Raw genomic sequence first — 27,542 nt, forward strand, 5'->3', positions numbered from 1 at the left:
GAGGCTGGGTGCCAAAACAAGGCGACAAAGAAACATGGCCCAAATGAAAGAACAGATCAAAACTCCAGAAAAAAGAGCCAAACAAAATGGAGATAAGCAATCTATCAGATGCAGAGTTCAAAATACTTTATAAGGATGCTCTAGGAACTTAGTGAGGACCTCAGCAGCATAAAAAATATCCAGTCAGAAACAAAGGATACTCTAATTAAAATAAAGAACAATTTACAGGGAAACAAGAGTAGAGTGGATGAAGCTGAGAACCAAATCAATGATTTGGAACATAAGGAAGCAAAAAACAACTAATCAGAACAGCAAAAAAAAAAAAAAAAAAGATTCCAAAAAAGTGTGGCTAGTATAAGTAGCCTCTGGCAAAACTTTGAGAGGTCCAACATTCACATCATAGGGGTGCCAGAAGGAGAAGAGAAAGAGGAAGAAATTGGAAATCTATCTGAAAAAATAGTGAAAGAAAACTTCTAGAATTTGGCAAAGAAAATAGACATGCAAATCCAGGAAGCACAGAGTCCTAATTATACTGGATGCAAAGAGGCCCACTTGAAGACACATCATTATTAAAAGGCCAAAGGTTAAAGGTAAAGAGAGACTCTTAAAAGCAAGAGAAAAGAAGTTAGTTACTGGAAGGTTGCCAGATAGGAGGGAGGAGGAGGAGGAGAATGGGTGAAGAGGTGAGGTGAATGGGTGATTAAGAAGTACAAATAGTTTCCGAATAGCCATGGGGATGTAAAGTACAGTACAGGAAATGGAGTAGCCAAAGAACTTATATGCATGACCCATGGATATGAGCAATGGTGGGGGCATTGCCTGAGGGAGAGGGGGCACTGGATGGAGGGGGGGAAAGGGGGAAAAATCAGGACAACTTTAGTAGCATAATCAATGAAATATAATAAAAAATAAAAATAAAATCTTTAGAAAATTGTACAGAAAAAAACAGAGAAGGAAAATGAAGGAATTGGGAATTCTGAGTGAATTTTAATACTGAGCTCTGAGGACTATGAAGCAAGCCCAACAAACCTAGTAGAAACGGTGTGTGGGAGAGAAAAGCAGCCACTAGCATCTGGGATCTGGCCTGACCCAGGTAGGCCTTGGCATTCTCCTGTTGGACATAAATGATTTTACAGAATATCAACATCTGATAAGACCACTTTGTGACTGTGTTGGATCAACACAAAAATAAGACTACTTTGTAATTATGTCTGAACAGATACACAAACATGAGTGTTAACCAGGTGTCCTCACTGCCCTCATTTCCTGGTGTCACCCTGTCCAGAGCAAACGCACGAGTCCTTGAACCTACACCCAAGTCTTCTAACACAAGCCTAGTCCTTTCCAACACCCTCTGAGACCCTCACAATTCCCCACTGTGTGCTATTTCCCTTGTTGTAAGCAGCAAGAAACTAGAGGTGAGAATTCCTGATGGTCCTGTTATGGGAGAAACTCCTAGCAACTTGGTTCTTCTTGTAACAGGGTGCTGAACTGAAGGTACCCCTCAAAAATCCTAAAGCCTCCTACAGCTATTGCTTAGGGAATGAGGGAAGGGGAGCAGGGCCATTGAGAGCTACTTTGCGTATTTGAAGAAACCGGCCAGTGTTTTAGTAATATTAAAAGCTGGAGCCAGGGAGATGGGCATGACTCTAACCCATGATGTGATGTAGCCCAAGGAGCTTCCTGCACTGGGGAGAACGGCTTGGAGGCAGCTCCTACATCATAGGGCCATGCTTGCCTGGACTAACAATGACAGCTGGGACACGCAGAAGAAACCAGACTGCTGGTAGGTGGAACCCAGTGTGGGAGGAGTCAGAAATGGGGTTACGGGGGAAGATCCACAACAGGATTTAAATCCAGGCATGGCAGCCATGCTGGGGCTTTTTACCATGCTGTTTGAGAGTGGAGAGGGGGCTCCCTTAACCATGCAGTTTAGAAAGCAGGAAAGCAGGATGTAGCAGTCCTGTGGAGCTCTTTCTCATGGCCACATCGCTTAAAAAGATGCAGAAGGGCTCCCACTGACTTGCCATGAGGAAGTGCCATGGTTTTGGATTAAAAGCAGGAGCTAACCAAGCACAGACAACTGGAGGAAGCCAGGATACAGATGGGAATCTGCCCAGCTAAGCTACAGACTTCTATTTCTTTTCCGGAGACTGTACCCTTGACTGGCCTGGTTTGGCAAGGGAAGGCAGGACTGTGTGTGTGTGTGTTTGTGGGTGTTTTAAAGGGACTTTGGGATTTAATGGCAACATTCTGCCATTACTCTGTACCTGTATAACTTTTGAATAAATAGTTCCTTTCCTTTTTACCAAACTCTGGCATTGAGAGCCACAGTTCCTATTGATGGTGGGCAAGAAGAACCATATTGTAACAAGACCCCCAGGGGCAGGGGTGGGTTCTGTAACATTCTCACCAGTGCAATAAAAACTTAGAGATCAGTGAGTCTACTAGTGTGCAAGGAGGGTTAATTGGTGATCCGTCCTCATGGAAGAGAACGTGCCCCGTTATGGTAAGTGTGGGATGCTGAAAGGCAGAGGTTCAGGGCAAAGTGGGATAAAAGCAGTGAAAATAAGGGCAACCAAAGGCCGAGGTGGCAAATGCTGGGGTGGTGCCCTGGCAACCAGAGAGCCAGGAGTGCCAAGCCCGAGTCCTTTGTCCTGAGGACTTATATAGTTGATGGGGGAAGGTGAAGAAATTACCTATTGATTGACAGGTAAAGGTGGTGCTAGCTTTCCCGGATAGGAAGTGAATACCCAAAGGTATTAATGGGCTTCTTCCTTCAGGCACTATGGGTCCTTTTGGGACTTTCAGGGTTTGGGATGAAAGAACAGTTTCAAAGTCTTTCTTTCCCAGAGAATGGAAAAGAAACGGAGAATTTCAAAGCCTGCTGAGTCAGTAGGTGGGACAAATATCCCTCCTCCTCTCTGCCTTTGCTTCCCCTCTGACCGCAAATTCTACCCTAACAGTCCTTGGCTGGAGGGCATGGACAGTTGTCACTGTTGCCTTCTTACAAGGCAATTTCTAAAGAGGCACCCTGAGTATGGTTTGTGTGATCCCACCCATCCTCTATCTTACTATTTTGATGCTCTGATCACCAGTTACTTACAAAACTGCTGATTGGGTAGATTACAAACAACAAACATGTATCACTGATAGCTCTGGAGGCTGGGAAGTCTAAGGTCATGACACCAGCATGGCCACCTTCTGGTGAGGGCCCACCTTCTGGTTCTTAATCGATGCCTTCTTATTATGTCCTCACATGGTGGTGGGGGCTGGTGGTCTCTCTGGAGCCTCTCTGATGAGGCACCAGCCCTATTCATGAGGTCTTTACCTCATGACTTAAGAAACTGCCAAAGACCCTACCTACTACTGATGCTACCCACTTTGGGAGTAAGGATTTCAACATTTGAATATTTTGGGGGGAGCCAGGGGTGGGGACACACACATTCAGACTTACAGATTCACCATCCCACCAGCCAAACAATGTCTCCTACTCTTGCCTGCCTATTGAGTCCTATCCTGTGCCTACTCTAACCTGCAAGCTCACCTAACAACCCCCTTTTACATTGTACAATATTTAACTGTTTCATTCTTCTATGCATTTCCTCATGCTGTTCTCACGTTTTTCTGATAGCTCTTACTCACCTCTCCAGTCTTAACTGTTACCTCCTCCAAAAATCCTACCTTGTGAATCTGCCAATCTAGTTTCGGTATAGTGCTCACGATTGCATGATTTTTACATTGCATTAGCACACCGAACTGAATTCTGTCTGAGGGCTGAGGCTTTAAAAATACATCTTATTCCTAGATTCCCAAGATGGTTTTACTGCTCCAAAAATGTCTGATAAATAAAAATGATGCATACTGTAGGAGATGAGGCTGAAGACGTAGGTAGTGAGACTACAAATGTTCTTGAAGCTGTATGGATTTTATTCTGTAGGCAATGCGAATAACTCAAATGTTTTTCAACAGGAATGACTCCTGTCTCATATTGTATAGAGTAGAAACATAACTAACCATTCATTTGTCATATTTTCTTTATAAATGTTTGGTTTAAGTTGAATATTTGGTTTAAGTTGGTATTTTCTGAAATTGCACAGTATCATCTGAGAAGGTCAAATATATTACAATCATTATGTATGCTTACTATCCATCAGCCTCATTTGTGTATGGAAAACTCAAGCAAAAATAAATAAATAAATAAATAAAACAAAACCCCAAGCATGACTCATTTTGAGAAGTGGGAGGATAACCTAACCAGCTGCCTTACAGACCTCATTGCTATCTCAGAAGATAAATGGATAAGACTGTTGCTTTTTGTGCTTGAAATCCCCTGAAGTTTCAGTGGCATGTGAACAACTTTAAAATAAAGTCCAAATTCTTGGGTAGGGGCCAACCACTCCCAAAGCCACTGCCACCTCATAGGCTAACGGCTGTCCCCTTCACCTTCTCTTACTGGATCCCGGCACTCCAGCCCACACCGAGTGGATGTGGAAGGCTCTTGTAAGTCACAAGAGATGGAGACACTCAGGTTACCCTGGGCAGTTTGCATGTATGTATTTGACTGTTTATATGACTAGGTTATATAGGGAGGTAAGGAAGCTTGGGATAGCAGCTGAGCAGTCAGGTTCCATGGCCAGCTGATACACAATTCATGCTGCCCAGGTGAACACAGAAGCTCTAGACTATGGAGAATTAAGAGCACATTTAGTTGTCCTTCACCTTCTATGTGAGTCTCTCTCCCTAACTCTTACCCTGTTCTTGACTGATTTTTTTCCTCTCATTCTTTTCACTTTGCTCCTTTAAGGCCTTTATTGCCTCATCTCTTTGTGTCTCTTGTTTCTTCGCCTCTCTGCTTTTGTGTGCCTCACTCTGTGTCATATTCAAACTTCCTAAGAGAGAATCTCTGTGTTGGTGAGTTAGGGTACAGTGTAGGTGGGACAGGATTCTTGGGCCTCTGGGTCAGGGCCTCATCTCTGGTCTAGTCTGCAGGGTCCTGTGGTACCTAAACAGGTGAACACTGGATAAGGAGTCCTTTTGGAGAGGATCATGGGCATGATGGGTATTTTCAGATTTACTGAGTTGGGGTTTGACAGCTGTCTCCCATGTCCTATCAGGGACATGAAACTTTATCAGGTCTCCATGACTTTTATGAATTATTTTTCCATTTACCTGAAAAACTTCCCCCTGCTCTTTCCTTGTTAACACTGTTGAAAGATAAACTGAGGGATGTGAAAACTTTTGAGTGTATCTGAGAAAAAAAGCACTTCAAATTGGGCAGTATCAAACCAGAATTGGTTAGGACCCTTCCATAGACAGGAGCTGGGGGCAAGGTTTTTAGAGAGAAGATGTGGAAGCAAAGCAAGGAAATTGTTTGATTGGCTACAGCTCAAGGAGTTCCATTATTTGAAAGCCTCATTGGCTGTCCTTAGATTTTGGGCATTTACAGGCTTAGTTTTGGTTTGCTTCTGGAGGCTGTTGAGGTATGAGAACCACCTCAGTCTTATGCCCTTCTTGTTGAATTAATTTTAAGAACTCTTACTGAGGCTACAGGACTCAATAGTCACTACACAAAGCCTTCCTCCACCTCAAGACTGGGTTCCGTGGCCCTCCTCTGAGCTTACATAACTCTTATCTGACTGAATGGTAATTGTTGATTTACTGTCTCTCTCCTCCATAAAAATGACAGCTGCTCTGGGCAGGAACTGGCAGTTAGCATGTTGTAAATATTTTTTTTCATTTAAAACTTTTTATTATGGAAATTTTAAATATGTGCAAAAGCAAAGGGAATAATGTGATTAAATTCCATGTGCCCAGCTTCAAGTTGTGAACATTTGCTAACAGTTTTTTTAATCCCCCACTTAAAAGTGTTTTTATTATTAAATGTAACACAAGTAGAGAAAAGCACATAAAATAGATGTACAACTGAATGGGTATGTAGAACACCTTTGTAACCACACCAATATTAGTAGATAGTCCTTGCCAGCCACTCCAGAACCTTCTATAAAACCCCTCTCTTCCTTCCCCTAAGAGTAACCACTATGCTGACTTTTATGGTAATAAACCCATTTTTAAAAAGAGTATTATCACCTAAGTATGGTTTCCTAAACATCATAATACCATTTTGACTGCTTTTAAGTATCTTTTAAGTCTCTTTTAATCTATAGTCCCCCTTTCATCATACTTTTTCTCTTTCAATGTTTTTGTTGAAGAAGCCAGACTATTTAACTTGTATGGTTTAGTTTTTTACAGTATGTATTTTGCTGATTACATTTCCATAATATAGTTTAGCATCCCTTCTCATTTTATCTCTTATAAATTGATAGTTGTTTGTATCTTAAGGCTTAATCAGATGAGGTTTGATTTTTTTCTCCAAATGAGACATAATCAAAAGTATAGTTAAAACTTTTACTGATTGAATGAGTGAAATAAAAACCAAGAGGGAAAATCGGGTTAGTCATTTTATGATGGTGTTAATGTTCCTGCTGGAATAGACTCTAGCCCATTTTGAAAAGTCCCTTCTATATTCTATTTTTGTTGTCTGCACAGTGAAGCCACAGTGGCTTTCTAAAACCTTAGAATCTATGGCTAGAATTGGTGGGGAGCCTTTATCCCAAATGAACCCTGCAGCTACACCCTTGGCAGAGCCACATGGGCTTCTTCCTACATCAGAATGCTGGCGGGACTTTAATTCTTCGAAAGGTATCACTGGGGAGATATTTTTTCCTGTATGTGTGTGTGGAGGACCAAATACTGGATAAAAAGATAATGAACCCCTCCAATAGGACGTGTTCATCATATAAAAGTATATTTTTCTCATTTGCATATGTTATGAATTTGTAATAAGAGAGAGTAACTATAAGTTTTTAGTGGGTACACATATTAGGCCTGTTCATCCTTATCCTTCGTTAGAAAGTTTTTGGATTACTGAGTTTGTGCTAGTCACTGTTCCATGTCCTGGGATATATCAATGAACAAAACAGACAACAATCCCTGCCCACGTGGAGCTTCATTCTACCCCTCCTTCCTATGAGATTAGTGCTTATTGAGTCCATGCCCAATACCAGCCAGACTAAGTCCACTGGGCATTTGTTGGCCTATTATTCTTTGAGCCCTTATAATGTAGGGTTCCTTTATACATCCACAGGTCTTGCATCTTAAGAAAAAAAGGACCTAGAAACTTTGTGAAGCAGGAGGAGAACATAAGCATGTCTATACTTTTACTGGAAAACCCTCTATCATTTATTTGGTCACTTTTATATCTCCCTCATGCCATGTACTCTTAAACCCCCCTTCTGTCTGGAAGTGTTAAATTTGCCATATAGCTTAGTGGTTGGGAGTGCCACTTATTCTGTGGGGCCTTGGGCAAGTTACTGGCTGCTCTGTTTCTGGTCTTCCCCTTAAAATGCTGTTAATGATAATACCCACCATAAAAGATTGTTGTGAGGGGTAAGTGCAATAATGTATATAAGTGCATAGATCAGTCCCTGGCACATTGTTAGGAATTTATCAAATGTTGGTTGTTATAATCTAGAGTTGAAAGGGCCTTTATTGTATTCCAAATTTACCTGTTTAACTGCCAAATAAATAACCCATGCCTGATTACTTTTAACTAATTTTTGCTGAAGGAATCTACCCATCTTAGTGCTTACTAAGAGTTCAGCATTATGCTTTATGCTTTGTGCTTGAAGCACAAAGGTAAAAAATTGTTCAGAATTGTTTTGCATTGCATTTATCGATGCTTATTGCTTATAAGCCAAAAGTAACTCTTAGTAATACCCATATTTCTTTGTGCCATATTTCCAGGCACAGAGAATACCTGTGACATAGTTTGTCTCAGCATTTAATTCTATTATTATTCCCCACTGAACATTTTGAGCTCATTTTCAGTTCTCCCAACACTTCCTAAGTCTCCTAGAATCTTAATTGTGCTCAAGTCACAGATAGTAGTTTTTGCTTCTGGGGAACATTACTTAGATGCTAAGGGACAGAGGAAGAACTCTACCACTGCCTTTCCTCAACATCCAAATCCTAAGGTTTTTTTTTTTTTTTTCCCTGTGCTGTCTTTGTCTTACCATTCTGAAATGTGAACATATTTGTTTGATCACATAGAAGATGCACTACAAATAGGTGGCCATATAATTTATATTCCTAACCAAGACACTTTGTAAACGGGGACCTATGTTATCCTAGTTATAACCAAATTGCCTACTAGAAAGCAGGAAAGAAGAAAAATATGTGAGGTTTATCATACACTTGTCAATTAAGCACCACCAACATACAAGCCCAGTTTCCTGGTGGATGAGGTGGGGAGAGGGGAGTGTGGCCATAAAAATAGAAGCCGGTAGTGAGGTTGCAGTGTTAGCACCAAGCCTGGAGCCAGGGGACTCTGGTACTCCTTGTCCTGGCTCGGGCGTGGTGGCACATTCCTGGGAGTTGCGGATGGAGCCCTGTGAGAACCTGCCAGCTTCTTTGGGAAGCCTCCTGACACTGCTGGATCCCCTCCTGTCTTCTCTAAATGCCAGGCCTGCCCAGTCCCAGGAGTTGTGCAGGCAGTAGTCGCAGTCATGTTGGCCAGGAGAGGGTGGGAAGAAGCTGCTGAGAGTGGGGAGCAGGACCTGGTAATAACTGTGAGCAAAGGTGACAGTTTTTCAACAGGGCTGTGCCTAAGTGTCCTGGATTCTGTGACAGAATTGTATTTTTGGCAGCTCCTCTCTGCCTCTTCCAGGCCTCTGTTCTTGGGGCTCTCTATCCTGGATGTAACGGATAGTTCAAAACTGAGCAACCCTGAGCCTAGAAGAATCTTCACACACAGTCTCCAGATTTAGGGCTAAACTTGCTTGTGCCACAGTGGCCGGTCACAGGGGAATTGCATCTGTGGTGGGCAGTGGGCTCGCCTCCCCCTCCTCCCTCAACACTCTGTCACCTCTCACCTAGAGAACCCTATAGGACAATACGTTTTCCTTTGTCACCTCTCACCCTGTCACTCTGTAGTACATTTTCCTTACATCTTTCAGGTGTCCTAGTTTAGAATAAAAATCAATTTCAATCTTTCTCTCTCACCATGTTTATAGTTTTTCACATGACCCATTTTTTTTTTCATAAAGTGCTCCTCTCTTTTTGTCAGAATTCTGGTCTAGGAACAGACCACCGTCCCCAGCCACTCCAGCTCGACACCTGAGTGGCTCCCATGCTTGCTCTCCAAATTCCATTTATTTATTTATTCCTCACCAGCCTCTTCTAGGGCCAACTTTTATTTTTTAATTTTTTTAAAAAAGATTGTATTTATTTTTAGAGAGAGGAGAAGAGAAGTAGAAAAAGAGGGAGAGTCCGTGATTTATTTGGTTGGTTTTAATCTATGGCGTTGTAGACATTAATTGTAAGGATTGTAAGTCTGCTTCGTGGGCTAATATGAAAACAGTACTGCATGAGCATGCTGTCGAACAAATTTTAAAATTTTGTTTAAGGACCCTTTGGGATCTAATGGTCATTTTAAAATAAATTATATTTGTATATTTATTTGGGAAACTGGAAAGTTTAATCACACGTCTCTTTACTATTATAACTTCTCATATTATTTTTCACAGACCACCCTACTATGCTGTTCTCACTGTTTACATGGAGATGTAAAATGTTTCCGTGTTACAGCCTCTCCTCGCCCTTCTCTGTTCTCTTCCTTCCTAAGTGTTAAACAGGAGGAGGCCTTTGAGAAAATAAGTGGTTTAGAAAGCTGGAAGATTTGAGACTGCACCTGATAAGGGGTATAGCAGTGATTTATGACGGCTTTAAAATTGGCATGTCCCCTTGCAGTATTGTTAGAGTAGGAAAAGTGAGACCTCTCCTCGCGGACTGGAGGAGCACTGTGGAGGAGGATGCTATAAATAGCCATACACATTTGATTTATCTCTCTTGTTGGTTTAGTATCTGTGCACTGTCCACAAGGCAAGACTAAATCCTATCCCTATTCTTTTAACTTTCTCTTGTGTTTCAAGAATTAATTTGAGATTTTGATATTTTTTGATACATAGTTGTTTTGCTTAAATTTTATTAACAAAATAAAATAAATGTTTTTGGTTACTCTGGGAGGTCGTTTGGTAGATTCAAAACAAGAATTTGATTTTCTCCATTTGTTTTTGGATCAAGTTATTTTTGTCACATTATTTTGCTCATTAAAAATACTGGGGGAAATATGTAGCAGAGCTGGAGAAGGAAGAGCACAAAGGATGATTCACCTTTTATTTGAGACTTGCCACTGCTGACCCACAGCTAATTTAGAAGTGAATCATTTATAGAAATTTCTACACAGTTCGAGGCAGGGCTTTGTACTATATCCTCTGAAGGTCTAAATAGAGCATACAGTATCAGGTTTCTAAATCTCTGTCTTGGGGCCAATTTTATATCTTTTCTAAACTGTGAAACTTGTTTCTAGAGGACTGCAGCCATCGGCAAGGTTAAGGCAAAGGCACCGAATGATAAAATATTGTGTATTTTTAAAAGCAAATCTTTGAAATTTATTCTGTGTATCACACTGGGAAAATAATAGGCATGAGGTTTTAAATGTCTGTGCTTATAATACAAACACATTAAGGTAACTAGTTTTGAAATGATTTAACTGGAAGAAATAATTTAAAAATTACTTATTTACAGGCAGTCAAATTAAATAATATTATTTTTTTATATTTGTGAATCATATAATACATTTGACTTTTGAAGTCCAATTAGGAATAGCTCCTTTTTGTAAACTGTGCCCACCTCTTTCAGGAATTGGGCGGGTTATGGAACACACAGTGTCTTTGGCTCTGCACAGATGAAAACCTGTGTGATCTCTGCCTTCTAGGAGTTTTAAATTCAACACTGAATTTCTGTTTACATCATAGGTACAGCATTATGGGTTAGAAAGAGCCCAAAAGTCTGAATTCCAGCTTTTACTCTTTTATTTACTAGCCATGTGACTTAGACAATCAGCTAATGGGTCTGAGTTAATTTTTGTCCTGTGCACTCAGGGCGCAGAGTAATGCCTGCTCTTATTACGACCTGACCCACTAGGGTTAGCTGGGCTCATGCTTTAGGAAGTAATCAGTAATTTAGATGACTGCATGCAGATATTTGGAGGTGGAGAGGCAACATCGCAAGGAACAGAGCTTGGGGTTGATCAATCAGGGCTGGAGGTACATTTGTACCACGTACTATTTAATCACAAGCCGTTTTACTTCTCTAAGTCTATATTTTCAAATCTGTGAAAAAATGGGTATAATAATACCACCCACAGGAATGTTGTAAAGATGAATTAGATAATATGTGAAAGCACCTGGTACACATAAGAATCACTTACTGTTTATTTTACCTTAACTTTGATTTTTTTCATTCTTCTAGAACTCTATCTCCCCAGTTCCTTCACTTTCACAGTGCTTGACTGGAAGTGGGAGCCGGTATCCAAACTGTGCAGCTAAGGGGGATGAGTGGATATCCCAGTCTGTGACTGTAGTTGAAGAGTTGTTTGAGTTCTAGAAGTTCCTGGATACTACACATTTACCAGATATATTTGGGGAATCATGTAGGAGAAGATACCCAGAGCTCTGGGGAAGAGCTTTGAGTAAAATAAGTCTGTCCCTGTGTCTTGGCTTAAGTTACTTCCTTGTGTTCAGGCATTCAGGGTAAATGGGTAATCTTTCCTCTCATGATTATTTTGTTCTCAGTTTCAGGTTATTTTTAATTCCTGATATTTTAAAGGTAATTAACTAGATGGGAGTAAGAGAGTCTTCTTTATCTTTTTGAGAAAGTCTTTGAGACTTAGATAATAAGAACAGCCCAGATGGAATCTTAGTCGTTAATGAAGGAAACAGTCCCAGTGGTTTTCTTGTGTATAAAAATATGATGTTAACTTCTGATGACAGTATGGTTTGTTTAATTACTAGGTTTATTATTATGTACTTCCTCCTCTTCATTTTCTGTAACAACATTGGCTGATTTTTTTATAATGCTTATTTTAGAAAACGTGTAAAAGTTAGCGAGATTCTTGGGGTAGATGGAGATGTAGAAAAGTAGTTGTATTAAAGCACTTAGTAACACTGCTGTTGTAGATGGCCACAAGATGGAACTGTTCCAGTTGCTTATATTTACAATCGTATCCACAAATAAGGTAATGCAAGCAACGCAAGCTACACAAACCCATAATTTCTTCCAGAGATCTTTGGAACATATGGAATCTTGGGCCAACTCAGTTCCTGTTTAAGGAAAGCATTAAACAAAAGAAAGTTGAAAATTGACTTCCTGGAGTGTTAAAAATGAATCTTGATGTGTTTTTTGAGACATTTGTAGCCTGTTTTGGGGCCAAAATAGCTTTTGAAGCACTAATGAGAAATGATTTATTTAACTCTATTCACAAACCACATTTGTGGAATATATAATAGTGCCATCAGAGAAAAAGCAATATTAATTTGTGTTAATGGGCTCGACACAGTAGTTTAGATTTTATCGTCCCAGCCATGTTGAGTTTCAAGGGTGAATAATCATGACTACGTGAGAAGAACTAGACAGTAGCAATGGATCTGCAAAAGCGTGGTAAGATTACTGTCTCGGAGTTATCTTCCAACAACAAAGTAAGTTGAGGATAATGTAGTTCATGGGAGAAGACGAAAGTCATCATGGTTATGACATTAAAAAGGAGCAAAATCTTACATCTTTAGGAGAAGTAATATAATTTTAAGAAGTTGTTAAGCATAGATATATTGTTCAAGAAATATCTGTATTCCAGGAATAGTAATAATAGCCTTTATATAACGCTTTTTAGTTTAAAAAGCACTTTCATATGTAGTCTCTTATTGTCTATAGCTGTGTGGGTAGACCAAGTTTCATTGATGCACATGAGTACCAAGGAGGTCCAAAGACCTGACTAAGCTCTCTGTGAGTACAGAACTGGGGTTAGATCCTGCTCTCTTACCTCTTAATCCATTGTTTTTTCTCTTTCCTTGTATATAATTTTTTCTTTCTTTTTAACAAACATTACAAAGGTTTCATAGCTCTTCTTCAGAGATCTATTTATTTTGCTGATATTGGAAACATTGATACTTTTTTGGTACCTGAAATTTTTGATAGAGGGGATAGGACATGAAATTAAAATAAGGATGTGTAATATCACAATGCATTAAAGGAAACACAATTCACCATGTACCTCAGACTTTTTTTTAAGTAGGTAGAAAGCACTTTTAAACCATGAAGAATTAGGAAGATTCAAAGGATAATAACTCTATCAGTCATGAATCTTTTAGTGGAAAACAACAGAAAATTCAACCCAGAATGGGCTTGTGGAATAACTGGCTCAGGTAGCTAAACATTCTGGGATAGGACTGTGTAACAGACAGGATGTTTTTAGCTGCAGGTATCACAAAACTTTTTACTTAAAGTGGCTAGAACAAGATAAATCATTATTTTATGTAAGGTGGAGAGGGCTCAAGGGCTGGTTAATGGAGCAGCTCACCAATGTCAACAACCTGGGCTTATTCCATCTCTTTGCTTTGCCTTTCTTGACATCAGTATCTTGCTTGGTTGGTTAGTAAGATGGTGCTGGAAGTTCCTAGGCCATATACAGATAAGGCAACATCCAGAGGAAGAAGAAAATGTCTTTTACTGTGTCTGTTTCTTAGTAAAAGATATATTTTCCATGAGCTTCCTGGATGTCTTCGTCCTGTAGCTTGTTGGCCAGGATTGGGCCACATGCCTATTCCTAAATCATCATTTAGGTAGTTTCAGTCTTATGTCTGAACAGCGGGCGTGAATCATTTTCCTCTAGAACGCATAGGAGGTATAGATATCGGATGTCTGGAGGTTATGTTAGGAGGAAAATGGTGGACAATTCCCAGTGTCCAATCCTGACTGATTTCACATCACCCTGGGTCTGGGGGCTCTGCTCTGTTCCACGTGTCGCCTTATCCCCACGCCCACTCTCCTAATGTTGCAGTGGCGGCTGCAGTCATTTTAGACTCCATGTGAGAGGGAGGGATGGAGGGGAGAGGGGGGCTGGAGCGGGGAGAGGAGAGTGAGAGAGAGAAGAGAAGGAGACATAGAGACCTTTAAGTAGTTTATATGGAAAAGAGAAGATTCTCTGGAAACCCCAACAAATTCTTTCTTGGATATTGTTGGCCTAAATTGGATTATGAATTAGTCATTAACCATTTAAACCTAATCATGATTCATTCCCCATGGAACTGAGGATGGGGTCACTAGCACCCAAGCTACCATATGGGTTAAAATGGGGAAGGAAAAGTTTCCAAAGGAAAATCAGGGGGGAGGGGAATGGATACTACAGATACTGCTGTCCAGCTGGAAAACAGTGCTAGGCCCTCTGCCATGTGGCCCCAAAGAGCAGTCGCTTTCTCCTCCCATCAGTCCATTTCTCATGTACATAAGGCACACAGTAAGACAACGAAGACAATAAGATAAACCTGTACCTACGAAAGTATACAAAGGAGCATATGGTAAGTCCCGAAAAGATGTATGAAGTTTAATAGGTGTATAGAAGATGACGAAGTAATGTTAGCCTATGGTGATAATAATAGAAAGTGTAGCATTTTAACTAGACTGTATTGGATGGGGAAAATTTTTTTGACACAAACAGACTGGGTTTGGAAGTTGTATTTAAGCTATGGCATTTTTGGCCAAGGGATTGACATGTGGATATACGGAGATAGAAGAAAATACACAGTATAAAATTGATAAAGACAGAAATTCTAGAACTGAGCTGCCCAGTATAGCAGCTGCTACCCAAATATGGATAAACATGTCTAGTTCAAATGGAGGGTAGGGTGTAAGGGTAAATGCACACCAGGTCTTAAAAACTTAAGAAAAATGTAAACTATCTCAATTTCCACATTTATTATATGTTGAAATGGTATTTTGGATATATAGTGTTATATAATTGAGGAAATTAAATTAGATTAACTTAACCTATTTCTTTACTTTTGTTAATGTGATTATTTGAACATTGAAAAGTATGTAGCTTGCATTATATTTCTATTGGGCAGTGGGGCTTTAAAAAATCAAACAGCCAGGATGTTACTGAACAGCGAGTGGGGTCCCGCCGCCCGCCATCGCCCTGTAGGCAGAATTCCAGAGGCAAAGTTTGGTGATAAAGGAAAGGAGTCTTTATTGAAAAGCTTCACAGTTTTGGAATAACAGCTTTCTACATACATCAGTCACTTAAGCCTATCAATTAAGGCTAACCTCTTTGACACCTAAGTTCTCCTGTCATTTCCCCCTGTTCATTTTTAATTATCTTATTTCTATAGGGTTACTTTACAAACTATAACAAGATAAGATACAAAAGCTACACATTTTAGAATGGCAGGCTTTTGCCTCAGAGCCCGTTTCCTCTAGAACACCCAGAGAAGAATAACCCTGCCACCCTCTGCCCGGCCAGCCTGATCCTAGGCTGCACCCAGTGTTCCTTCCCATCCAAAATACCATTTATTGGGAAGCTTGGGCAGCTGCAGCACAATCATCCAGGCATCCTTGAGGAAGAAGAGAGAGATCCAGCGAGCCAGAGAGCCCAAGAGCCTTCTTGTATTTCAAATCTTCTCTAACCCATAATTCCTTGTGCTCTGGAGGCATTCAGCTTCTCAGCCAATCCTGTCCTAGGCTGTTTACCATTGTGCCTGGCAACTTCCTCCAACAGTCCCTTCCTACTCCAACCCAGTGATGTCATCAGATCTCTGTATCAATGCGTACTCTATCTTATAAAAATTGGCAATGACGTTGGTAAAGCACCAAATATAGATACCCCAGAAGATGTTAAGGGTTACATTTTACAATGAAAAACATTAGAAAGTTTTTATGTAATGGATGGGTCTTTTTCCCTGTATACCTTGTTTTGAGTTTACTTTCTTTTGCTTTTGTTTGTTCACCAGAGAGTATTAAGAGCAATGCTAAGTACTACATCTTCCTGACTTTTATCTAGTATACTTATTCTCTGGTAGTTAATTTTTTTAAAGGAATATTGATAATATGACTGCCTCACTGTTTCTTTTCTTATTTTTTAAATATAAATCTTTTAACATTAAACATTATTATCAGTGTTAATTGTGTAAAATCATAATTTTCATATCTAGAACATGAAAATAATAAAACCTAGTACACAGGTATGCTGCATTAAATGAGATAAGTGAATGTATTTACAGTGCCACTCTGATGTAAGCAGAGCAGGGCACTCTTAGCTATTGCAGGAGAGAGAAAGATGACTAAAATCTCCTATCCCTCAGGAGAAGAGTGACAAATATGTGTTACACCAATTGGACTTCAAGGCAAGGTGACTCCGACACTTGAATGAGGTACCAGATTTAAATAATGTGAGAAGAGTGAAAAGAAGCATTGATTCTACCTGGGCAGTCGTATTTGAACAGAGTGTCGATGGACAAGGGCATAGGAGTGGATCAGGCAGACAGGCATTTTAGGTTTTGGATTGAAGATGTATTAATGAAGGTAGGGAAGTTCACAATACGTATTTGTTTCCTTTGGTTTATCCATATTCATGGATTTTGATACATTACAACTGCCTCACGTTGCCCCATGCTACCTCACTGGAGCATCTGCCAGCCAGGCAGCTCCTTGCATATAGGGACTGGTCACATTCATCTTCGTACATCCGGAGTGCAGCAACTGGGGAGTAGATGAATGAGCACCAACTTTGCAACATTCAGAAAGTGGTGTATCACTTGCTTATTTTTCAGTTCAAAATACAGTATAGAGGATGTGTTTGAGTTTCTAAACCTTTACCGCATACTTACAGATATATTTGCTTTGCTGATAGTTGTGCATTGAGGTTGTGTGAGTGTTAGGTTTTCGTTTTTCTGTGGAGAGCTGATCCGAAGCCATGGAGCTTTCTTTACTTGCTACGGCACAGGGCTGGCTCTTACGCCACCTCCCAGGAACCATTACATTCCTGAAGGTATTCAACACAACTTCCTGCGGAGCTCCATTCCCTGAAGGATATAGCTGGCTCCACTCTTTCTTCCAGATAAAACGAAGCCTTGCCTGCCAACTTTTGGCTACCTGGAAATGAAGCATTATTTTGCAGGAGAGGAAGGACAATGGAAAAGGGGTGTATCTACAGGAAATCTAATTGCTCTGCAGTGAAGCATGTGAAAAATGGAAAGAAAGGAAGTGGCTTAATAACTAGAATTCCGCTTTGTGTGGAATTTCCTTTTTGGGTTTTGCCCCCTGCTCTGTTATATTATCAGTATGTTTTAAAGTTTTATTTCTTGTTTACCTGGTAAATTGCTTTTGTTTTAGTGGTGTTTTGGATCCACTATGAGTACCATTAACAGATTCACTATTAAAAAAAAAAAAGAAGAAAACTATGTTTATTTCTTTATTCATTTCTCATGATTTTGAGAAAGGAAGTCAGGAAAAGCTGTTTTCTATGCGTACTCCCTTCACACTCCACCCATTATCAATGATCTTTGTTAGTGGACTAATTAAAACGTGGATTTTACCATTAAAATAAGAGCTAGCCATTCTTAGTTTAAATGACTTTTTCTGTGAATAACACAATTTTTACACTAGAGAATATTTGCAAAAACTTACTGACACCAAAGTCAAATACATTATGTCCTCCTTGAGAACACAAAGGGTTAAATTTAAAGCTGAGCAGTTAGCACAGCTGGCAGATGTGGATGAAAAGGGGGAAGGGTGGGGACAGTGGTTTTTCCTTCCAGGCACTTATTGTTTGCACCCTGCAGGCCTCTTCCTCGACCTCCTCTCTAGCTTCTTTCACACCCCCGTGGGGTTTGGTCAGAGCTACGCTGACCATGCTGGACTTTCAATTGTATAGCAGGGAGAACTGTTCCAGTTCAGATACATTTTGATGTGCCTTAAGAAGCCATTGGATAAGTAGTAATTATACCATTTATGAGATTCATGAGGCTTCTGAGATTCATGGGTATATCAAGGCCCAAGATTCCAGGGGGAATTAGGAATACTGCGAAACTTGGAAATACAGGGGGAGAGTTGGAGCAAGTCTCGAGGGTGGAGGAAGGACTAACGATATTTGTGGCAAATATTGCTTAATGAAAAAGTTAAAAAAATCTTCATTTAGTCATTTTGGCATAAAACAGCTCTATTAAAATCGCATTCTTTGGTTTGGTACATTGAAGGTAATAAATGTTTGTTGAACTGTATTTCTAAACCAGTGCCATATTTTCAACCTTCCTTCTCTTCTTCCATAATTTTGTATTTGGGCCCACAAATTGCCCAAATTATGGTTGACAGACTTGAGAGTAGCACTGCAGAATTTAGTAGAATGAATCATATTTTTGATGGAGAATGAAGTCAAATAAAGACTTGGTAACCATAAGAAGTCCCTTTAAATCTCTGCACAGCTTTCCCGTGTCCAGTTTTTTATTCTGTCCCTACTCTCGTGTGAGTTTGAGAAGTTGCACTAAGCTCTCCAGACCTCAGTTTCCCCTTTTGTAGAATTAAGGAACTGGAGTAGTTAGTCTTTAAGGCCCATTTTAGACAAGTTTAAAGATTTTCATTTTAGCATCTCATTCAAGAATTAAATTACTTTTCTCAAGCAGTATAATGCAAGATAAATAAAATTTTCCTCATTAAATGTTTTAATCTTTTTTCAAAAATAGTCTTGCCTGGATTTTCATTGAGGTATACGTAGCAGGACCTTACCTCTGGAAATGCAACCATTGATTTCAGCATCGTAAGTGGGAGGTAACAGAGCTTTAACGCACTTTGGAGTTGGTGAACTGAACTGAATCTTTACTGACTGGTACCGGCTTAGTGCCCTTAGGGAAATTATTTACTCTCACTGAGACTCCAGTTCCTCATCTGTCATATGGAGGTGATAATGTATTTATAAAGTTATTGTGAGGATTAAATAAGATAATGGATGTAAATTGCTTAGCACAGAGCCTGACTTATGGGAAACAATACATATTACCTAATATTGTTGATGTAACCTTTAAAAAAAATTTTTTTTAGATCACAGTTTATAGTTAGTGTTATATTTGTATTAGTTTCAGGCACGCAGCGTAGTGGCTGGACGATCACGTGGCCTACAAAGCGTTCCCCCCGATATTTCCAGCACCCACCTGGCACCTCACCTAGTCACCACAACACTGTGACTACATCTCCTGTGCTGCACTTTGTGGATGAACCTCTTATATCATCAATTAAGGACAATTTCACTCAAATATTTATTTAAGTGAACTAATGACTAGAATGTTTTCCTTATGGAAACTGACCTAAAATATTTTTTTCGCTTTGCAGATCTTATATTGCACTTTAAACACACCGAAAGTCGACATGGAAAAACTCTTAGGATCACAAATAGGTCTTGAAGATTTTATATTTGCCCATGTGAAAGGGACCAAAAAAGAAGTGAGGGTGTATAAGTCTGAGGATGCACTTGGTCTCACCATTACAGATAATGGTGTTGGCTATGCTTTCATTAAGGTAAGTTTTGAAAAATAACTGCGGGACCTAACTGAGGGTAACATTTAAGAAAAATCTACCTGGTCAAAGAAAGTTGGAAATGGTCTTCGGAGTGAGAGTCAGCTCGGGGGGGATGGATAGATTGGTGGTGTTTCATTTAAAAATGTTTTAAAGACGTCATTTCTGGTTTACCCTTTTCTTGAAATTCTTCTGTTCAGTCTCAACTTCCTCTAGAATTTAGGACTTACTGAAAACCTGGCCCTGGTACCTACTCTTTATCCATCTGAGCTGTTGCAGGTCTGTAGGTCAGTAACATCTGATGACTTCTATGCTGATTGCCTGATTTAGGGCATTTTCATAAGAACTGAGGAATGGTGAAAAGAACAGGAGATTCAGCTCTTCAAACTAACAGTGCTACTGTTGTGATAAGTAGTTGTAACAACACTGACTTAACATGTGCGAGGTACTTTGCGTACATTTTCTCACTTAATCCTTACAATAGTTCTACTTGGTTGGTACTATGTTTTTTATTTTATTTACTCTTTTGTTGAGGTGTAACAAATTTTTAGTGAACAGCTTAATGAATGTTTATATACTTACACCTGTGTAACCGCCATCCAAACTAAGAAAAATTTCATTTCTGCCACCCAGAGTCGCCCTTGTGCCCCTTCCCAGCCACTGTTCTTCCCACAAAGGAAGCCACTCTTCTGACCTCTATCCCGTACTTTTGCTTGTTTTTGAACTTCATAAAGGGAGAATCATACATTATGTACTCTGCTGTTTCTGGCTTCTTTTATTCAACATAAGGTGTGAGATTCATCCATGGGCAGGCACTGCTATCAGCCTCTAACTTACAGATGTAGAAAACAGGGGCAGGAAGTTGAAGTAGCTTGCTCAGAGTTGTGCAGCTGGACAGATTCAGGGTTTGAATCCCAGAGATCTGACTCTAGAGTTGGCCGTCCTCCTACTGAGCGAGGAATAAGTGATAAACTTCATGCAACAGAGCATGTTTTCATGCCTTTATTTTGTCCAAATCCTTGCTTTGCTGAAGCATTGTCATCATTAAAAAACAACAACAACAACAAGAAAACAGTCTGAGGGGACTCATCTTCTTAACTGTAAATAGTACCTTATTTAACTTCCCATTTGATAGAATGGGTATTTTTAGCTCTGCAAAAGATATGACTGTGCTGAAGGTTGAGTGGGTGACCAAATGGAAAATCCGTGAGTTGGAAAGACATGTGGGATTATCTGGGGGAAGCTCAGGACATGAGGCACACGCAGCAATGCCTTTTTAATGTCAGCAGGGAAGGGCTTGGAAGTTCTGCCAGCGCGCATGGATTTTCCAGATCTCAGTCTCTGATGTTCAGAGCTTGTGTTTCTATTTTTTTACGCCTTGTCAAACATGTGCCTGCCTCAGAGCACTAGTCACTAGCCCTGTGGAGGCAGAGAACGTGGTGGCAAGGAGACGTGGTGCATAAACTTAGCTGCCGATGTATAGTTCAGCTTTGAAGAGAAATGAATATTATACTGTGTATGTGGATTTTTTAATAATTGAAGGGGAGATAATTTCAAACTTACTGAAAAAGTGTAATAATAACATAAAGAACTGACATTAAACCCTTTACTCAGATCTCCAGTTTCTACCATATGTTACATTTGCTTTCTTCTTCTCTCTCACACACGTGTGGTGTGTGTATATGTATACACATGTAGACATATATATATATATATATACACACACACACATATATAATTTTCTCCATTTGAAAAAGTGGGGTGCCTATATCAATCATCGCTTTATCCCTTAATACTTTAGAATGTAGATACTTAGAACAAAGATATTCGCTTATATATAACTATAGTACAACTACGAAGTGCAGAAAATCTATCAGTGATATAATGCTTTTAAACTAATCTAATATGTCCAATTGCACTTTTATCAGTTGTCCTAATAATTTCATCTATGGCATTCCCCCCCCCCCCCCGTTATAGGTCCAATATAGGATTATGTGTTTCATTTAGTTGTCATGTCTCCCTAGTTGTCTTTATTCTAGAAAAGTTTCTCATCCTTTTATATAATATTCCCTGAATTTGGGCTTTTGGATTTTTCCTCCTGTTGAAAAACAGGTTGTGCATTCTTGGCAGGAAAAGTCGGTAAGTGATGCTGTGTCCTCATCGCACTGCATCAGAAGGTGCGTTCTGCCGGTGTCTCATTTATGAGGTTAATTTTTGTCACTCGTCTAAGGTAGTGTCTGCCAATCTATTCACTGCAGAGTTATATTTTCCTCTGCAGCAATCTGTGGGGAGATGCTCTGAGATTATGAAAATATCCTGTTCTCTTCCTTGTGCCCCACAGAAGTCTTGTCTGAGTCAGTTTTTATTATAATGACATTTTTTTCTAATTGCATCATTCCTTACATATTTCTTTTAAAGCATTCTATTGAAAGAAGCACTCCACTTATTTATTTGCTTATCTATTACCGACAAGGACACATGATTTTGTACTTTATTCAGTGGGTTATAGGCCATTACCGTTGTTTATTTGGGGCTGAGATTTTCTGAGGGCAGCTGCAGGAGTGCCTTTCAGCTGCCTCCTCTAGCCTTGTGACACAGCTCCTGTCATTTTAGTCAACAGTTCCTTCCTTCTGGCACAAGATGTTCTAGACTCATCTTCCATCTTCCTTCCCCCAGGTCTGGAATCAACCACTTCTTCTAGGAGCTCTTTTGTTGTTTTGCTTTTTTTGTGAGGACTGATATTTCAAAATGAAGAGGCGGATGCTGTTTGTACTCATTCATTGCTACTGGAGTGTCATTGTTTCTGGTCCTTTCAGGGAAGGGTCAGAAACCATGCGTTTTAGAAATTATGAATTTTTTATTACGCTTCCAATTATATTCCTGCACCACAGCATTCTTGTTGGCTTCCCCATAATTTACTTCTCAAAATCATTGAAGTATTTACTCATTTGCTTAGCCCTACAATATACACAAAATAGTTTTAGAATTGCCATATCTATACTATGCAAAATAAATCTATTAAGAAGATTTCAAGATTTGTATGTATTTGTTGTTTTTAGACTAAATGTGTATATATATATGTATATATATATACATATATATATATATATATATATATATAATCTAAGTATTCTATTCAAAGGTTACTTGGAATGTATTTTCTTCTGCTTCCTCTCCCCATGATTGTTACTCACTTGAAATACTGGTGAATTTAGTTGCTTTTCTGAATTGAGTTTGAGTTATTCCTCATTCTTGTTGACTTATTTTTCTGAATATGTAACATATTATCATGATTCAAAAATTAAAACTATATTAAAAGTTATATTCAGAGATGTGTTTCTTTCCCCCCGTCCCTTCTATTCCATTACTCATTTCCCCCACTCCTTATAAGTAATCAATTCCATTATTACCGGTTTACCATTCCAGAGTTCCTTTTTACAAGACAAGAGGGAAAAAAAGGGACTTCCCAAGAATTCAGCATGGTCCCTGCACGAGGATGATGTGCAGTCTTCTCTGTGTAGGTCCAGTTTTAGTGCACGTGCTGCTGAAGTGAGTACTTGATATGCTTTTAGCTGTGGCTGGAAGTCAGGGTAGGTTGAAGGAGCAGTAGAGCTTGTGCTGGGGCCTCAGACGAGAAGGTACGGTGAGGAGAGAGGATTGCATGATTGGGAAGGCAGTGTAGTGTGAGGCATGGGAGCATGACTTTAGAATCAGACGGGCCAGTTCAGTCTAGGTTCAACCACTAATGAACTTGCTGTGTAACCTTGGACCAGTCATTAAACCTCTCTATGCCTTCTCTCAAATGGGAATATTAGCACCTTCTTTATAGGATTATTTGGGTAAAAATGATGACATATACGAAATGTTTTACAGTACTCAAAATAGCTAAGACTTGACTGACAGCAATAATGACAAAGCATCACCTAATGAGGAGATGAGATCAATGCAGAGAAATGTATTTCATAGTGCTGCGTGGTCCTCGCAGATGGCACTCTTCAGCTGAAAGGACAACAGACTTACACATTTGTGATTTTAGTATTCAAGTCTCAGCATTTCCCAGGTGAAAGCATGAGTCAATCAGAAAATTGAGTTTATTTGAATAACAAAATCTATAAATCCCTTATATATTTTAAGACTGGAGTTGGCAAACATTTTCTATAAGGGGCCAGGTGGTAAACAGTCCAGGCTTGGTCGTAATCTCTGGCGCAGCTGCAGTCTCTGTTGCACCTCGTGGGCTCTGCCACTGCAGCGCAGGAGCGGCTGCGTGCCATCGGCAACGACGCGCGTGGCTGTGCTAAATAAGGGAAGCCTTTTATGGGTGCTCTAATTTGAATTGGTACAATTTTCACATGTCGCAATTATTCTTTTATTCTCCTGGCCATTTAAAAAGGTAAAAATCACTCATAGTTCATGAACTGTATAAAAAGTAGCTATGTGAGCCACTGTTTGCTGATTTCTAGTTTAAGAGAAGACTTATATTTTGATTTAAAATAGAAATAAGGGCTTATACCATGTAGTTAAGAAATGAGGCTAAATTGACTTAAAATTAACTTTATTTTGAATTAAGTGATTTGTAAATAATCACAAAACAAAAGTGTCATTCTCAGAATATCTTCTTATAGAAACCTTTATGATTTGGGGTACTTTTACTTCAGTAGAACTAAGTTAATCACATTTAGTGTGATCTTTATTCTGAGGAATATGGTACTCATATATTTCTTTTTTTAAAAAAAGATTTTATTTATTTATTTTTAGAGAGTGGGGAAGGGAGGGAGAAAGAGAGGGAGAGAAACATCAGTGTGTGGTTGCTTCTCACATGTTTTCCACTGGGGTCCTGGCCCACAACCCAGGAATGTGCTCTGACTGGGAATTGAACTGATGACCCTTTGGTTTGCAGGCCGGCGCCCAATCCACTGAGCCACACCAGCCAGGGCAGTACTCATGTATTTCTAATTTTTTGATTATTTAATTGTCCAAAACTAATAATCAGCAAGGTTGGAAATGTACAGTTCAAAGGGGCAGAGGATTCTAGGATGGAAGCTAGGGTCTGCGAGAAGAGGCAGGTAAAGCCAGAACAGAAGTGATGATCTGGGAAAATAGACATCTGAGATCTGGAAGCCACGATAGAGGCAAATAACAGCTTTGGCTGAAGTAAGCAAAAGTAAAGCGGAAAGGTGGGGGTTGTCAAAAAAGAGATTTCAGAGTTCAAAGGTGATGGGTCACTTTCTTTCCCAGCTTTATTGAGATATAATTGACATATAACATTGTGTAAGTTTAAGGTGTAGAGTGTATTGATTTGATACATTTACATATTGCAAAAATGATTACCAAAGTGATAGGTCATTTTGGAGAGCTATAACCCAAAATTCTACTCTTGGGGTCATCTCATCTGCCTTTTCTTTCTTTTTTTCTTGTCTTCTTTTATTTTTTATTTTTTAAACTAGCCATTTGGTCGTGAGTTAATTAGATGTATCTGATGCTGAGTGTTTTGTGGAAAGAACATGCATTTTACAATGACACCACCTCCACTTGAAGCCCAGTTCTGCTCTTTATTAGCTGTGTTATTTTGGTTAAGCCATGTTTCATTGTGCTTTGACCTTCTCATTCACCAATGGAACATTAAATACCCTCCCGTTAGGCTAGTTGTGAGGACTATATGAAATAACTACTTACAGTTGGTGTGTGAACGTTAGTCTATTATCATGAACATGGTTGGAGGTCAGTGTTGGGAGGGTCAGCAGCATAGATCTCAGAGTTTCTGACCATGGCGGTGGCGCACGCAGCTCGAAGAACTTTGAATCTAATGCTAAGACTTTGGGGAGGGTGGGATGCCACCTTGGAGTTCTGCTGGTATCTGTGATGAGAAAGCAGAGCTCTGTGCGTATATGGGATGAAGTAACGGAAGATACTGCAATCATGGTCTGAAATGGTTGGGACTTCAAAGTTTAATAATGTTGTCAATGCTTCCAAAAAATATTTAATGCTGCCTTCTTTGCTTATTTTCTTTTAAAATCCTCACCTGAGGGTATTTCCATTGATTTGAGGGGTGGGGGGAGAGGGAGAGAGAGAGATGTGAGAGAGAAACATGGATCAGTTGCCTCCCTCGTGCCCCCGAACAGGCAAATAACGCACAACCTTTCCGTGTTTTGGACAATGTTCCAACCAACTGAGCCGTCTGGCCAGGGCTCTTCTCTGCTGTTTTCGTCATCAATCTCCAAAGTCAGATGAGTAAAAGTTCTAAGTGTTGTAGAGAAAGATATTAAGTGACTCAGTAAATACAAGTATAGAAATAGTGCCTCTGTTTTTTTGCCTTCCTAGTCCTTTGTGCCTGAGCAGCACTTGTAGCAATATTATTAATCTCTATCAAGTTATTGTACGATTATCAAAGTATGTTAGATTTCAGACATTTGTCTCAACTTGGGCATTCATTCTCTATCTACTTCAGAAGCTAAGGCTCAGGTAACCTACAAGACATATAATCAACGTCTCCCACTTTGCCTCTCTATCTGGTTTACCTTGCAGTGCTCTTCTCCAAGTTACTGTGTTGATTTTCCTGTCTCTTCGTCCCAGATCCTTATCTGCTGCCCCTGATGGTTACATACGCTTTGACTTTTCTCTTGCTCACCTGGATTCTCACCTTGCTGCCTGCTGACTTCTGGTAACTGCCTTTCCTCCCTTCGCCTTGGGCACTATTCTGGTGACTTTTGTGGCTACTCACAGGCCCAGGTGAACCTAGATTTTTGCGACTCTGCCTTTTAATTCACTGGTAAGATTCATCCATGTCTTTAAAGTCTTTCATTTAATTAGTTTTATATAATGTTTATTTTCAATAAAATTATAACAATGTCTTAAATGAAAAATAATATGTAAAACCGAAATTTGTATGGTGTAGTTGATTGAAGAAAAATATGTTCACGCTATATCGAGGCATAGGATAACATTGAGAAGAAAGTTAGAGTTCCAAATTTTCACATTCTCGAATGGTTTAAGAACGGTTAGGTGACAGAATATTACAGATTTTTTCCCTTTGTTTCTTTGGACTTTAATGTTCTGTCTGATCTTGCTTATGTTGCTGTGAGTCGTGCGTTGTGGTCACCGTTATTTGTGTCGTAGCTTATAAGGCTGATATGGACTTACATTACAACTATGCCAGCTCGACAATGAACTTTCTGGTTTCTTTGCTTCATAATTAACTATTTGCAATGCTAAATGGTAAGCTCTGTTTGAATGGGCATTCTTATGTCGTTGGCATAAAGCATATTAATAGTTACTACTATGGCGAACATAGCAGTGTTCTTAAAATTTTGGGGGTGAAAAGAACCTATTGTGAGTTTTGGAATATTAGCAATAAAATTAAAAAATTAAAAAAATGCCCGACCTTCCCGGGTTAGTCTTTTACAAGGTTTTACTTTCTTGTGGCAATATTATGAAGATGCTGGGGTACGTGAAATCAGTTCTTCCTTAACTCTTGGATACAGTGATCCATCAGGCTGATGATTCAGACAGCATTCTTCCTCCTGGCAAGAGTGTGACATACTTCTGTCACATAATAGCAGCAGCTCCTGATACTTCTATCCTGTCACGCCCCTGAAGGATTTGTGACATGTGAGGCAGGTCATGGCCTTCATTTTGCTCCATTTCTTACCTCTGTGCAGGAACCTGTGCATCCTTTGCAGGGTTGTCACTTGTACAGTTTTCTGCAGTTCCTGTCCCTAAAATCCCTTAAAAAATTCTTAGTGCTGTCTTAGGGAGTCCTAGGCTGCATTTTGAGACTGCATTAGAGATGTATTGTATACAACTCAGAGAGATTTTTAAAAAATCAATTTGAAATTTGTCCTTAGGTGAAAGTCCTTCTCACCTAAAAGATATAAATGTGAAATGGTAGTATAAAATCATTCTTAACTAAGGTTTAAAAAATACAGCCAGTAGAAAAAGCTCTAGCTCTATTCGTATGTAGTGGGCTTCATGCTGAAATGATTCCATAGTCATTTATGGAGGGACTTTTCTCTGCAGGCATTGTGCTAGAGACAGGGCATACAGTGGTAAACAGGACCATCTCCTTCCCCAAGGTATTACAGTTCAGTAAT

The 27,542-nt window shown here is 39.6% G+C and overlaps 1 protein-coding gene across 1 annotated transcript in view; it reads left to right on the forward strand.

Moving 5' to 3' along the window:
- GIPC2 (GIPC PDZ domain containing family member 2) overlaps positions 1–27,542 on the forward strand; it is a 79,081-nt gene that overhangs the window by 8,982 nt on the left and 42,557 nt on the right. Inside the window, exon 2 of the mRNA XM_024565480.4 lies at positions 19,273–19,458. Within this exon, the coding sequence (XP_024421248.2) occupies positions 19,273–19,458 (186 nt within the window). The remainder of the gene's footprint in view (positions 1–19,272; positions 19,459–27,542) is intronic.

The sequence above is a fragment of the Desmodus rotundus genome, chromosome 3 (genome assembly GCF_022682495.2).
Source record: "Desmodus rotundus isolate HL8 chromosome 3, HLdesRot8A.1, whole genome shotgun sequence".
In the NCBI taxonomy this organism is placed as follows: domain Eukaryota; kingdom Metazoa; phylum Chordata; class Mammalia; order Chiroptera; family Phyllostomidae; genus Desmodus; species Desmodus rotundus.